General features: G+C 30.4%; 1 protein-coding gene across 2 annotated transcripts in view; it reads right to left on the bottom strand.

Moving 5' to 3' along the window:
* Positions 1-6508: 6508 nt before the first annotated feature.
* LOC147073794 (cytochrome b5-related protein-like) overlaps positions 6509-16045 on the bottom strand; it is a 37654-nt gene continuing 28117 nt past the window's right edge. For both annotated transcript variants that reach the window (XM_085944243.1, XM_085944244.1), the window contains exon 6: positions 6509-6924. In XM_085944243.1, the coding sequence (XP_085800369.1) occupies positions 6648-6924 (277 nt within the window). In that variant the 3' untranslated portion in view covers positions 6509-6647. The remainder of the gene's footprint in view (positions 6925-16045) is intronic.

Consider the following 16045-nt stretch of genomic DNA (forward strand, 5'->3'; position numbering starts at 1 on the left):
TTTAAATTACTTGACTAAGAGTATTGTTGTACCTGCGTCAACAATGACGTTTTTTATAAATTATCTCTATAATTAATAATGTTTGAAAACAAATGACAACAAAATTGAATCGATAAGAACTATAAAAACTATATTAATTTATTTAAAATGTTTCAAATAACCCCCCCTCGCTTGCGATTGTATTGCGTTATTATCATTAAAATAATATTTTGCTTTCTACTTAATACGACCTTCCACGTTTGGGGTTTTCTACAGTTTCCTGTATTATGTATCATGTACTTTCATAATATTCAGTCAGCTCTCAGTAATTATGGGTCTTCTATAAAGAAACCAAACTGGGTGCTTGCAGGGTGAACAATAACAAAACTTAGTGTATTCAAAATCCACATTACATATTCGAATAGATTAATTATTATTATGTATCCTTTACCATCCTTAAATATGTAATTTTATAGCATTATTGTAATATTATATTATTTCAATAAAATTTTGATTCGTATAATATATTTCACAAACCCAAATATCGGCAATCATCAGAGTTTTCTTTGTATTCATCATCATCATCATCAGCCTGAATCTATCCACTGCTGGATGAAGGCCTCTTCAAGCTGTTTCCACTTCTCTTGGCCCTGTGCATTGCGTTGCCACGTACTTCCGCAGAACTTTATCATTTCATCGATCTAGGTCTACCTTGCGGACGTTTTGTACTTCTTGGATACCACTGGATGACTAGATTTGTCCAACTATTGTCTCTTCTTTGAGCTATGTGTCCAGCCCATCTCCATTTAAGGCTTTTAATAAACTCTATTACATCGCAAACCCTTGTCTGCTTCCTTATCCACTCATTCCTCTTTTTGTCCTTTCGCGTTATGCCCAGCATGCACCTCTCCATACCACGTTGTGCTACTCTAAGTTTCTGGATCTCTCTTTTACTTAGGGTCCATGTTTTACAAGCGTATGTGATCACGGGAAGCACACACTGGTTGAACACTTTGCGCTTTAGGCACAGTGGAGGGTCACTTTTGAAGACATTATTCAGGCGGTCAAAAGCACTCCAGCCTAGCTTTACTCTGCGAATAATTTCATCAAATATACATCGATCTATATAAATCTTGTTATCCCAGATAGATGTAGCTTTTCACCTGTTCGAGCTGAGTGCCATTGATGGGGATCTCTTTTTGGCCCGCAAAGCAGTTGAACATGACTTTCGTCTTTGTTACATTTATTTTCAAACCTACTTTGTTGCTTACTTTAGCGAGTTCCTGTATTCTGTTTTGGAGGTCTTCTGAGTTTTGAGAGATACTCTGTATTATAATGATTAAAATATAGATTAAAATGCATCCATATATCTTTATTATCATTCTCTTGTGACTGATGATCGTTATTATTCTGATATGCAACAGGTTACAATGACAAACACTAACCATTCTAACAGATATAGTAAAATTAGTTGTAGTAAGTAGATATCCATAGACATTGATGTTGTCAACAAACAGCCCTGTCTCGGATTTAACATATCTTATAAATGTAAATGTGAGGCTAATACTATAAGGAGAATAGTAATGGAAAAAAAAACGTTAGGTATGTCGAAACTACAACCAATTTTGACATGCAAAAATATTACCAAAACTACTATATTATAATGCATCTCGTAAAATATAATGTAGAAAGACAAAAGAATTTAACACTCAGTTTTTCAAAATTATTTTTAATAGATATTAATATTGTACGGGACTAAATATACGTTATTCCCAAAGGATATAAAATGCAAATGCCAAATTATTTTCTAATTTTAGCTTGTAATTTTTAATAACGAAGAAAGTGAAGTGGGAGAAAGATCTAACCAGCATTTATATTGGTTTTCCTTTAATAACCTCCTTAATTAATATCAAATTGGGAAAATAAAACACGATATTATTAATATATAATATATTTCAAGTTTTTGGGCAATTTTATATTCTGACTATGACCGAAAATCATTACAAAAACGTTGTTTGTACCTCGTGTACAATTTGATTTATGTGGGTTAAGTCCTTTTGCATTTTAACAGTCGATATTATTTTTCCTCCTAATTATATGCATATGCCTCCAATATTAGGAAGTTAAAATATATACAAATACATTAGATGCATTTTACATGGTGCTGGAGGCATTTTTTGAGAATCTCTACTCTACAGTGAAGTTTTTTATACAGCTTATATGAAAGATAACAGCATATAAAACTCATAGTATTTGTTTATTTTAATTACCGTAGAGAAGGAAAAAGAGCTTTCGTCAAATGAACAGATAAGAATTCCTCAGGTTTTCCACTGAAACCGAGCCATCAGAAGATTGGAAAAACTGATGATTTCAGTCATAAGATTTTAAATAAAAATAATTCTAATTAATAGGTAGGCTGTTATAAATTTGCAAGAGTAAATAGGTGGGTACTTACGCTAGTTTTTACGTCAATTAGAAAATATTCTATTTTTTACAAATTTTGTTTTATGGTAGGTATACAAAAATAATGTCTTTAATGCCCATCTTTTTTAATAAAAGCTCGTCCAGTATAAAATATTTTCTAAAGCTCGCAAACCAATTTTTGTATCGCGAAAGATTACGTCTTCAATACCTGTTCAAATAGTCCGATGATTAATGGACTTTATTATCCCACAACACTTTATAATGATGACTTAACACTTTCATTCAACTCTCTCGGTTTTTTGTGCAATTTAAGCCCTAATAATTCAACGGACCAAAAAGATATCCTCACAAAACATTTCCTGGAAATAGCAAATTTTATCAACCAATTTGTTGTAAATTTATGTTTAAAACAGCCCATCTCCCAAAAATACCTAAATTAATATAAAAATATGTTTAATATTATCTAATATCATCATAGATGCAACAGCTTAACGAGCTTATTGGCCAAATCCAGGATACGATTCCACTCCCTTTATCTACAACTAGATTTGTATTTTGTTTGAGCCCCTAGGACAGAGCTGCAGCCGCCCGTGTACGAAAAAATCAATAAATAATCAACTAACAAAAAATATAATACACTGATCTACATATTTTGTCACATTTCAGATTCACACCCTATATCTGGACCATGTCCGATTCTAATAAGATCATATGGGCCTCCACAGAGTACAGGTTTGTATTAACAGATTTTTTTACGAGAAATGGATGCCAGCCACTTGCTCAACCTATTAGGTCCATACTCTGACTCATACACAAATTGAAAAATAATATGTGTATTTTCCAGACCCAGTTTGAATCATTCGAACCTATATACGCTATAGGCCGACGCTTAAGCCGCGCGGTCATCGTGAGTGTTAAATAAACCTAAATTACCAATCAGTAACGTCATGCACTAAATGATTCAATTTTTTTTCAACACCGGTGAATGTGTGCGAGACGTAAACTACAGGTTGTCTTATTACGAAGTTATATACTTATTTCATTTTTTTACTCTATAATTCAATCAATAATAGAAGAGCAGTTATATAATGTTTGAGGCTTTCACGGTTGTTTTTTATCGTAGTATATTCTTGGCTTTTCACCGTGTCTCCTTCTTCCTTCTATACTCGACGTTTCGGGCTCGTTGCAGAGGCCATTGCCAATAGATGTGTTATGATGAAGTATAGTGTAGGTGTATGTATGCAAATGCCACTCTAAGAATTCCAAAAGGAATCCGATTAGCTAAGAGCAAACGTTGCTCAGAGTGCTGTGTCAGTTGTGACAATCAGAGATACCGGATCGAATATTGGATATTGCTGACAGTGCCCATGACGTTCTTAACCATAGCCTACCACCCCTATTAATATTTCTCACAATTGGTAAATGAAGCCATCAAAATCCATAAAAAAACACTGAAATGTCGAGAAAATAATGAAAAAGTGCACATGGAGAAAAGCCAAAAATCTATTACGATAAAAAAAAACCGTGAAAGTCTCAAAAATTATGTGTCTTGTACTGTTGATTTATTTTTCTTGTACCAATCTCTTTCAAAGGTCTGTAATCATCCGGGCGATCTTCTTTTTGCCATCTGTCACCCAAAACAGTTATGTAGACGTACAAATTACGGAAATTCTTAAGGAATAAGATTTGACATCGTCCTCTTTGCATGAGACATGATAGTTGTAAGAAATAGCATATTACATGTTTATTAATCAATGTGATAATGTCATTAGTTCGCGGAATTAGTTGATCTTGGGATTATATTATAAAATATATATAAAAAACATTTCCTTTTCAAGTGTTATAATAAAAAATATCTACATAATGTAATTAAATATTTTCTTAAATAATTAAGTTTAAAAAAGTTCAATATTTTCTTTTCCTGTCTTGCGTATTTATATTTAAAGCATGTATATTTTTATTGAGGTAAATAAGATATGGTAGAAATATAGGTAGGCATGCGGCTTATAAGCTTCGGATTGCCAAAGCCTTACGCTTGAGTGTCCAAAATTCTACACAAAAATTTTCTTTGGCATCGAAATTCAAACAGATATTGATGAGATTTCTCAAGTGTGTATTACTTTGAGTGAAAAAGTTTTTCAGATGAAAAATTTTTCGTAAGGTACAAGACGTGTATTGAAATCGAAGTCCGTTATCGGAAAAACTTTAAGCATTTATTGGAATGTAAAAAAGCTTGTACATGACTGTTGACATATAAGTTGTAATACTACATAAAACTACTTACTATCTTCCGTTTGAAAGCTTTATTTCAAATAGTGATTCAAGTGACAGTTTTAAAAAAATGTATTTATTAGAGATATTTCACAATAGTTTATTATAGTTTTAGTCACAACTATCAATAATATTCAATACTTAAAATATATGTCAAAATTATAATCTAATTAATCGATTATTACAGATCGCGGTTAAAAACGAATGTGTGACTAGCTAAACTTTTCACGTGAGATAGCGCATATTGAACGCAATAGGGCTTTTGCTGCCTTCGGAAATCGAAAAAGTTTGAAGCCATCTTGTGTGGAAGCTTGTTGCAAAGTGGAAAATAAAACTGTTTTATACTTCGCTTCTAAAACTTTATTTTTTACCGTTGGCGATTGATAGCTTAAGCCCTCTCATATAACTATTACAATACAGCTTTGGAACGTTTTCTTTAAATATTCATGAAAGGGGTATTAATATTTAATTGAATAGTTAATTAATAAACCAAACGAATTTTTTTTCTATAAAAATGTACAGTTATTATAAAATATCATCTTTATATTTTGCTATAGACTAAATTGAATTTCATCAATCCTTCCCATTAATTCTTTCCTGTGTCCAGTAGCCACACTTGCACGCCAAGAAGTTCCAACGTACTCTCTTAACTCCGTTATGTTTAATTAAATATAGTGTTTTTTTATTGCTAATAGTTTTTTTGGCGTGTTAATTTTTTTAAATGTAAATTCTGACTTGTTTCGGTACCGTGAATGGGTAAAAAATCAGCGATAGTCGAAGCACTCACTGCTCATTTTTTTAAGTACAAATGCACAGAATATATTTATTTTCCAATTGAATGTTTGTTATACTTCCATTACAAAGAGCCAAGTATTTTTTAATATACCTTTCAACAAAAATAAATAATATATTTTGTATAATATTATTGAAATATGTTTCTAATAAACGTAAGCAGAATCTTAAAATTCAATGCTTACGAGCCTTTTTAATTGATTTTGTAATTAACGTGTTATTTGCATTTGAAAATCAATTAGCAAAAACACAATTTTGTGCGCCCCGTAAACTATTTCATTTTTGATTTAAAATATATACATAATATAATATTATGTGGGTACTTGAGAATTGAAAATTATATATAAGTTAGTAATAGTTTAATATACATAATTTGAAAATACCTCAGTTATATACCTATACATATTATATAGTTAGAAAAAATATATATTTGAGATGTTTTCAAATTATGTATGTTCAATCAAAAATATTACATTCTCAAACCATATGAATTAACAAGAATTGACATTGAATTAAAAAATACTTTATTAAACAAATCGGTTGCTTAATTTTCATGAAATCAATTTCAAAGAAATGAAAGACAGAAAAACAAAAAAATGATAACACAATACAATATAAATTATCATAATTTATTATACCATAAATTATTTTATTATTGTGCTAAATTAGGTTGATGCATCTGTCATCATGTCATCTTTTCTGCTGACAACTCCATCGATACAGTACAAATAAATGACAACAGCCTCATTCATATTGCTTGAATTTTTTTAATTTTGTCATTTTTAAGTACACTACGTTATATCCGTTATTATTCTGCATTATTTTCATGCGTATATATGTATCTAATCAACACACATTATTTAAAAAATATAAATAACGGCATTATTGATTTGAATAAATTCAGTTGCACGGCAAAAAAAGTATATATTCCTTGTTTAAAAAATATTTTAAAAAACTACTTACACTACTAGTTATGATTTGTATAAATAAATAAAATTTATTTAACAATATTAAATATATCTTCGGTGTCAAATTATAGCATCAATGTATCAAATATATCAAACCATTGTCAAAATAAAATAATATAATAAATTTATACCTCATTAAATATATCATTGTAAAATCAACTAAAAGTAACTAAAAAACCTTTCAAAATTTCGTAAGAAGGTTGACGATACATTTTATTGAGGTTTCCTATTAGTCTTATTTCTAGCCAATTGTCTGAACTGGCCGACAAGTTGCTCCAACTGCGTAGTCATCCTAAGTTCAGTCTTGAATTCTTCACAAGTCTTGAAGAGGACAGGGTACAACAGCGGAAGATACGCATGGTCCAAGGTAGGGAAGAGATGGTGCAAAGCGTGGTCTCCGAAGTTTGTCAAGACAAGGAAATGAGATCCAGTTATATCAGTTCGATCCATTACCGCATGGAGCTGGTGCATACCCCAATCAGAATCCTCACTAAAAAAGAAGATTTTTTCACATATTATTATGTAAATTAATAAACAGGTGTCTTCTTGTGAACCATATATTTCTATTTCTCATTGGTAGCTATAGCATAGAGATAATTTATTTAGTTAATAAAATTAATTTCTTACTACTATATTGTATTATAATATTATTTGAGACTGTCAATCAACTGTTGTTATATTTGGTTTCTGGTAAAATGTTGTATTATAATGATATCAAATTTGACAAAACGTCGAGCAAAAAAATGTACGAAGATACAATTACTTATGTATACGTATCGACTGTTTAATCTGCAAACCGGCTAACTACATTTGGACAAATTGTTTGGGAAGGAGAAAAAACCTAATAATTTAACTATCGAGTGGAATTTAACAATTCCAAAAATACAAATAAGCTGCACTATGAATTAATACATTATGTTCGATTCTCTTTTTTATATAAATTTGTATAAAGAGCGGAGATATTGAAAATTTGGCACATGCAGTTGGCTGTTTTGTTTGAAGAACGATAACGTTTTTATTTATAGGTTTAGAAGTTTGAAATTTTGTGTGAGCATAGACAACATAGTTTATAACAAAATGCTATCAAAGCCTCATTTTTGGTCAAAAGTGTAGTTGACCGGTTTGCAGATTAAGCAATCTATATAGATTTATTAAACTCTGTAAAATATTTTTTTTAGCTGTCACATAATTATTAAAATATTAAAACCATAAAAAATACTTTTCATTTTAAAAAAATCTTGGCTCTTTAAATTAGTAAATTCTTGAACATGTCATAAAGACGTTTTGAAAAATCGTATTATATAGAAACGGAGCATAAATATATAAAATTGAAGCTAAAACGTATTACTATAATAGCTGATGGTGAAATTAGTGGAAAGTTATTTTGCTTAGCAAATTCATTTTTAGTAAACATCATACTTTTGGGTTCTGAAATTTATTTTCAAGGTTTTACAATTTCAAAAAATACAATTAACAGTAATCATATGTATTAATAATAGCATAACCAAACGCTAAAACTGGGCATCATATTTAATTTTCCTGTAGGTATGTATGGTCGAAATACTTTGGCATATCATAAATTTATACTCTTGATTATTTTGTAACAACCAGAATAAATAATATAATGTGTAGGTATGTATATTTCATACTATTGTCCACTTTTACCTGGCATTTATCATACAATTGAAAAGCAACCATTTAAACTGTTTCTCCAAAATAGAGTCTTCTGTGTGACAGACATATGTCTTAGAAGTGAATGGTTTTTTTATCTTTTAAGAATACGATAAATACCCATATTGTGTGAAGTGATGTTTTGATAGATTAACATTACATGACAAATTCTATATTGTATACATCCATCTACTAAAGAATATTGTTTGAGAAAGGTAATCTCGCTATCTCCTCTTTAAAACATGTCTAACCGAACTCAGTTTCCACTTAAAATAATACCAGAAAGTAAGCCTCAGACATAATACAATGTCAAGACATTCCGTATTAATGACATTATTATATTAAATTCTACGTGTCTCACAATTTAGAATAGTTGAGCTGTTACGGTTTAATAACATATTATAATATTTTTTTCTCTCTTTATATTTTCCCGGTTTTTCTCTTATTTATTTCCTCACACAAAAAATATGAGGCATTATAACTTGCGATATGATTATATTAAAAAAAAAACATTTTTCCATAGATGTCAGTGACGATGGATGGAGTTAGGCTCTTAAGATCCGACATGAATATTGCACATTAAACTTTTGCAGTCACTCGTATTTGTTTTTATTGAACTAATACTACAATTTACAGATAGTAATATATAACAGTTTATTTATTTCCACTACATCCCTATAAGCAAAAGTCACCGCACGCCACTGGTAGTTATATTTTAGAATAGGATCGGAGCGTTGAGACAACTAACTATTCTGGGCCAGTCTTATCAGATCCCGAAAATCTTAGACATTGAGCATCTTATGGAGATTGCATAACTAATAGATTCTCCTTCTACCTAGGTTTTTGCGGTTCCATGACAAATCAGAACAGTGACAAAACAGAACATGACAAAACAGAACATGATAAAACAGAAAATGACAAAACAGAACATGACAAAACATAACAGTGACAAAACAGAACAACGATAAATATAACCATGACCTTTCAGGAGAAATATAAATTTAATAATTAAATTGTCCTATCTCTATTATGTTGATAGATTTTTAAGAGCACAGATTTTCAATACGCCATAATAAATCAAATTATATACCTAATTTCTGCATTCCTAATCGATAGAAAGCCTCAAATAAACGGGACTGCCACTGATAGTTATATTTTAGAATAGGATCGGAGCGTTGAGACAACTAACTATTCTGGGCCAGTCTTATCAGATCCCGAAAATCTTAGACATTGAGCATCTTATGGAGATTGCATAACTAATAGATTCTCCTTCTACCTAGGTTTTTGCGGTTCCATGACAAATCAGAACAGTGACAAAACAGAACATGACAAAACAGAACATGATAAAACAGAAAATGACAAAACAGAACATGACAAAACATAACAGTGACAAAACAGAACAACGATAAATATAACCATGACCTTTCAGGAGAAATATAAATTTAATAATTAAATTGTCCTATCTCTATTATGTTGATAGATTTTTAAGAGCACAGATTTTCAATACGCCATAATAAATCAAATTATATACCTAATTTCTGCATTCCTAATCGATAGAAAGCCTCAAATAAACGGGACTTAACTCGGTGTTGCCGGCAAGCTTAGGGTATCTCATCTTAATCAATATAATATGTTCAAAATGATTGGGTGACTAAGTACAACGAAATAATGACCTAACTTAACCTAAAAAGATTCCATAAAAAATAATGTTTCATTTTCCCCCTGGCTGTTCTGTTTTGTCATGTTCTGTTTTGTCACAGTTCTGTTTTTTCATGTTCTGTTTTGTCATGTTCTTTTTTGTCCGGTTAACGTTTTTGCTGCCATACCTTGCACTATGAAATGTTCTAAATCATAATCGCAGAAAATATGTTGTAATTATAAGCTAATACCCCCAGCATTTAGATATATTATAACTGACAATTCATTAGTTTTAAATAAATTGAGACTCAAGTTTAAATTAATATAATATATATAAAAATATATATTATTATCTTGGTACATAAGGCAGAGTATGATTCCGCGTATAAATCAATCAACATAGTATAACAGTGTGTATCGTAGAGTTTACTTTTAAAATATCAAGATCAAAGAACAGTTTCATGTCATATTATCTAATATGAAAATGTCTTATTGCATCCTGCAATACCGCTAAATACCTTTCACAAAGTGAATAGGTACGAATCATAGATTCTAGCATGCCTGGGAAAATACAAGAAGACTGGATAGCAAGGAAGATTAAATAATATATACATATAGCTTCATGCGAACTTGAGGAGTGTATAGATTCCAATACTAAATACATTAAAATTCTAAAGGATTTAAGTTTTGTACTATTCCATTTGAGCCGTTTTTTGCGACCCAGGTTTCGCACTATGTACACTCACCAAAAGGCAAATATACACTGTCAACGAATACTATTAACTGTATAAAAAATCAATACAATAAAGTAGGTAAAAACTTTATCACCTACCTATTAAGTCACAATAAAAAAATATAACAAACAAATTATGAATAGTTGAAGTGTTTGTAAAAAACCCCCTACCTTATCAATAATAATACACTAGATAAGCGTATAATAAATCGTCAAAACCTAATAATAGATCATTAGTAATAAACAATAAAAATACTACACTCAAGAGGTGTAAAATCATCCATTCTGGGAACAGTGGTAACGTATTGGAAATTAATGGAGTTAACTAATAAGATATATCTATGATATCAGTCTTTAAAAGTTATTAGTTAAACAATTTATATTCAATAATATTCTTACATGATACCTACTTTTTTAAAGTCGGTAAAAAGGGTAAAAAGATAAAAAAAAAAGTGCCTGAAGATGCCGAAAGGCGAAACTGTTGCAAAAAAACGCTTCTAATGGAATAGTACAAAACTTAAATCCATTAGAATTTAAATTCAAATTCCATCAATTACCTCTGGTCGATAGTATTAATATTAGGTACAGTAAAAACGAAACAATCATGCGGTTCGTCGATTGTATATGTACGTATACGTACGAATACGCGGTCATTGGCTGCCAGGCATTTATCACGGCTCCCCATACGTACGCACACTATTGACCGACCGCATTATTGTTTCGTTTTTACTATACATACATTAATTGTAAAAACTGACAATAATTCAAAAATGTTGATTTTTCCCTCACGATAGTAATACGAGTATTATGTGATGACATAATTTAATACAGAACTCTCACATGATAAATGCATCTACACAGATTATTCACATCTTAATTCTATTATGTCTTCAAGTCTGGTGCAAAGTGCACACAGCTTAATGTGGAAATTTAATTTCCGCGAGAAAGTCATCCGCTTTGCTTTGTATGCATTCTGCATAGCCGGAAGTCATGACACAGGAAACAATGTTAATACTAATTTTTAATAATAATATTTCTGAGTTCAGTATTTTAAGTCTACGTTTAAAATTGATGTTTCTAAAATAGTATTCTACAGATTTAGGTTACTTTGACGCATCCTTTGAAGTTTGGCCGGCATTACTTTTTATTTGTTTTCAGTGAATTACCATTGTAACTCCTATAGAGTAATAGTTTTAGTAATATACTTAAATATGAGGAATGCTTGATAGCCATTCTCTCGACATACTGGTTCCTGGCTTTAGATCAAACAGACGTTGGATAAAAATAATATGGACCTCCTGAATATATGTTTCCATTATTTTCGTATTTTAAATCAATTTGTCATTGACAAGTATGGGATTAATAAAATAATCTAGTCCTAGCGTATAGACGATTACGTAATTTTAAAACGTATCAAAATATTTTTTTAAATCTTTGACCAAATCCTTTTATAGATTCTAAGGCCTGCCTCAATGGATATCATTAGTCAAGCAAAATCTGGGAAAAAAAATCTAGATTAAAGTGGAACAAACATCACACTTTTCTGCTCTGAGATTCATTTACCAGAATTTTAATGTACGTAAAACGGTTTTTTTCACATGGACCATTACATGACACATCTACAGTATAACTGAAGCCACCATTTTCAATACTGTTCAAAGCATAGAATAAAAATCATCATCACTTCAGCTCGATCTACTGCTGGATGAAGGCTTCCCCTAACAACATCCACTGTTCTCGGTCCTTAGTTCTTTACTGCCACGTACATCTACCGAATGTTTGAGTTCATTTATCCAGCGGGGTTGAGAGCATCCCTGTGGCCATTTAACCCCCTTGAATTCTACTTCATGACAGTGTTTGTCCAGCGCGTTACCGTTTGCTTCCAGAGCAGAGTAGATATGTACGAGTTGTTAGTTTAATTATTAAAAACGGTAAAAACTTGATTGATTCCAATCGAGACAAGGCGATACAACAAGTGCTATATTTATACTATCTATAGCAGTGATTCTCATGGGCGGCCACCATCATCATTTTCAGTATTTAACTTGATATAGTGGGCTAATGTTAAATATGCTTGGAAATGAGTCATGACCAAGTAAAAAAAACCATTTTAATAATACCACGATTAAAAAAATATTTGACCGAGAATCAAGTTAGTTAATTCAAAGAATTTGCAACAACTGCGTTATTAATATTGTCGATGTTTCTTACTACAGTATACTGTGAAAGATCATTCAGTGTAATGCATTTCATAAAAAACAAATATCAAAGCCAGTTGACAGGTGTAAACTTAGAAGCAGCCAGGCGGCTCGCATTGGAAAAAAGGAGTATTGAAGAATTTCTATTTGCATTATTTTTAAATAAATAGATATGTACTTACTAAAATGTTCAAATGTCTTATAAATAAATTGATCCATTTTTTGGTAAATAAAATTTAGCTTTAATTTTTTCAATCACAACTAAAGTGAAATTTGATGCGGCCACCAGACGTTTCCATAGAACTTTTAATGTGAATTGTGCGGCCTCAGTTGAATATCACAAGAGAACTACTGGTCTATAGTGACTATATACACAATAGTTTCGAATTCTTCCCGCGCACCACTTTCTGAAATCGCGATGAAATTTTAATACTTACTTTTTTTTTTAAATAACAATTATAAAATAAGAAGTTTACTAGAACTGAACTAATACAATATTAAAAATATGACAAACTCCAGCTAGACTGAGCGTAGTTTATTTTAACGCTTTATTTATTGAACGTTTAAACTGCAAAAGGTTAAAATAAAAAGGGTTGTCACGTTATGAAAACACAAGTCGACCGACGGAAGCGACGTCAGAAACACGCGGACGGAAGAGTAAATAAACCAAGACTTCCGTTGGAAAATATAAATAATAATATCGAAATAACCTCGTTTCAACAGTCGTTTACTTTTTAGTTACTGTAAAATATTAAATTTTCTCGCATCGTAATTATCAGTAAATATCATTTGCTGATGAAAAAATCTATTGTCATTTCTTTGTTCTAACCCAGTAGTTTCCAATCAGGAAACCCTAGGGTGCTGTGAGACGAATCAACAGTTCCGCAAGAATTCGTAAAATACAACATAAAACATTTTTTTTTTGAAATAGATAACAATAAGGTTGAACTTACCATACTATGTTTAATCAATGAATAATTTAGAAGATTATCCAGGTTGAAAATTGAATCATTTTACAATATGCATTGATGGTTTTGCTAAACAAAAAAGGTTGGGAATCACTTTTCAAAGAAAACCAATGACTTTAATAGTATAACTAATAGAATTCATATTATAAAAATTTTATATAAGTACCGATATATTATGGCGACCCGAGCGTGTTAATGACATACCACACTGAGTGGTGTTGTCGTCAATAATACTTGAAACAATAAGAATCCAGCATTTTTTAATAAATACAGGTAATTTTCCTGTGTGAATAGGACTTCAACCCATAACCATCGTATTCAGAATGCGATGCTTTTAAGCTTAGTAATTGCTAAGTATTTGAAATTTCTAACAGTATTCAACTAATGTGTTATTTCAAAATCTCTTCTTAACGTTTTTTGTAATTATAAATCAACGTATTAACAATATGTAGGTACTATCTTCCATTCCTAGATGACGTGAGGATCACTCCAAATTTTTGCTATCACGTACATGCACTTGCTATTATTTTATAATTTAACTATTTATTTATTTTAAGATTTTAGAATATAGTATACTTTATCAAACATTAAACTTAGGAATAAAGGTGTTTCAAATTATGCATGTTTCATAATTGAAATGTTTACCATCAATTATTTTTTCGCAAACATGTTTTATCTTTCTCATGAAAACGTTTAGTAAGAAGGTAATTATGTAACGTACTTACATAATATATGTATCGTTATATTCCATGAAGTTCTCTTGTTATACGCCCCAAAGACCTCAACGTGCACCGTTTCGTAAGCAAGTTACTTTGAGATGTCCTATAACAACTGACATTTCCGGTTATAGTGCAAGAGACATACTAATCTTGAATATATCCAGTGACATGACTTGAATAGATGTATTGCTATTCTAAAATATCTATAAATGCCATGATAAAATAGATAAATAAGAAGCGTTTTACGATATGTAGGAAAAATATATACTTTTCCTGATACCACTAAAACACGATTATACTTCTAGATATAACTATACCATAGTTTAATAGGGAAATAACTCAAAAAAACCTTATCCTGATATAATGGCGTCTGAATTTTTTGCACAAACTCTAATTTTAATTTAAATCGTTGATTTTTGACAGTAATATGTTTTTATTTATTTAGGATAGAGGTATTTAGCAATACACAATAACAGTTTAACAACGAATATACTCAGATATTTCTGTTTATATTTGAATTAATAATTAATTTTAGAAATATTTATTCAATTTGATAACCTCTTTTCATACTACATTTTAAAAAAATCGGTGTGTGTACTTAATTATGTACGCGCGTTAGAAGTTATACTTCTTTGGCGTAACAAAACAAAAACAAAACTTGTGATAAACTAGATTCTTTGACTAGCTCTTAATTAACTTGTTAAATTACACACTCAAGAAAAAGGACCGCTTATTGGAACGCCGTTGGTTTATTTCTATACACTTAAACTTATATTACTAAATTATATACTTAATGGTTTCTCGTTGTTTTTATTTTTAAGTACAAATTGTCACTCTGACGTTTAATAGTTTGTTTACGTAAGGAATTGCAAATAGCCGTCAATAATAAATTCGCTGCCTAGGCAACGGAGCAATTCTAAACTATAATATTATACTATATAATCGTCACGATTGTAGTATCATACTGTGAGGTAAAGGTAGTGCGTTCGGCTGATAACCGAACAATCGGTGGTTCGAATCCGATCAAGTGCGTTTTTTTCGTGTGAAAAAATAAATTATGTGTTACATGTCACACGCCAAAAATACACTCTGATCTGATTTCCCAAACGCGCCAAAAGAAGTATAACTTCAATAATAAGTTATGTGATATAATTTCATTATATAGCATTACAAGAGCTTTGGTCAAATTTAAATATATACATGAATTAAACATGCAGATATTAATTATCAACAAGATAGAGATTTATAACTTAATAATATATACGTACTTGGTACAGTTTGCTGTATAAATTAAACGCGTGTTATTTTCATGTTATTATTAAGTTATTCATATATTGTTTTTAATATTTATATATTATTTAAATATTCATCGAGTGAACTCTAAATCTATTTTCTTATCAGATGATGACAAATCAGAACGAAAGGGTGCTTTCTACTAAACAAAACTACTAGATCTCTATTTGTACAAATCATGTTATATTACAATATTTAAACAAACTATTTGTACGTTACTGAAGTGTACAAGACAGATTCCTTTGTATATTTCAGCTTGAAGGTGCTCACACGTTTGATAACGGTACCATATATTATAAACTGATCAACATTATGTATAACAGAATATCTTCTACTCTTTGTTGCAAAGAATTAGAATATTTATTACATTATTCAAAATAATATTTAAAAT

This window comes from Rhyacophila brunnea, unplaced genomic scaffold (assembly GCF_057557595.1).
Source record: "Rhyacophila brunnea isolate RB1 unplaced genomic scaffold, BYU_Rbru_1.0 scaffold_17, whole genome shotgun sequence".
NCBI lineage: Eukaryota > Metazoa > Arthropoda > Insecta > Trichoptera > Rhyacophilidae > Rhyacophila > Rhyacophila brunnea.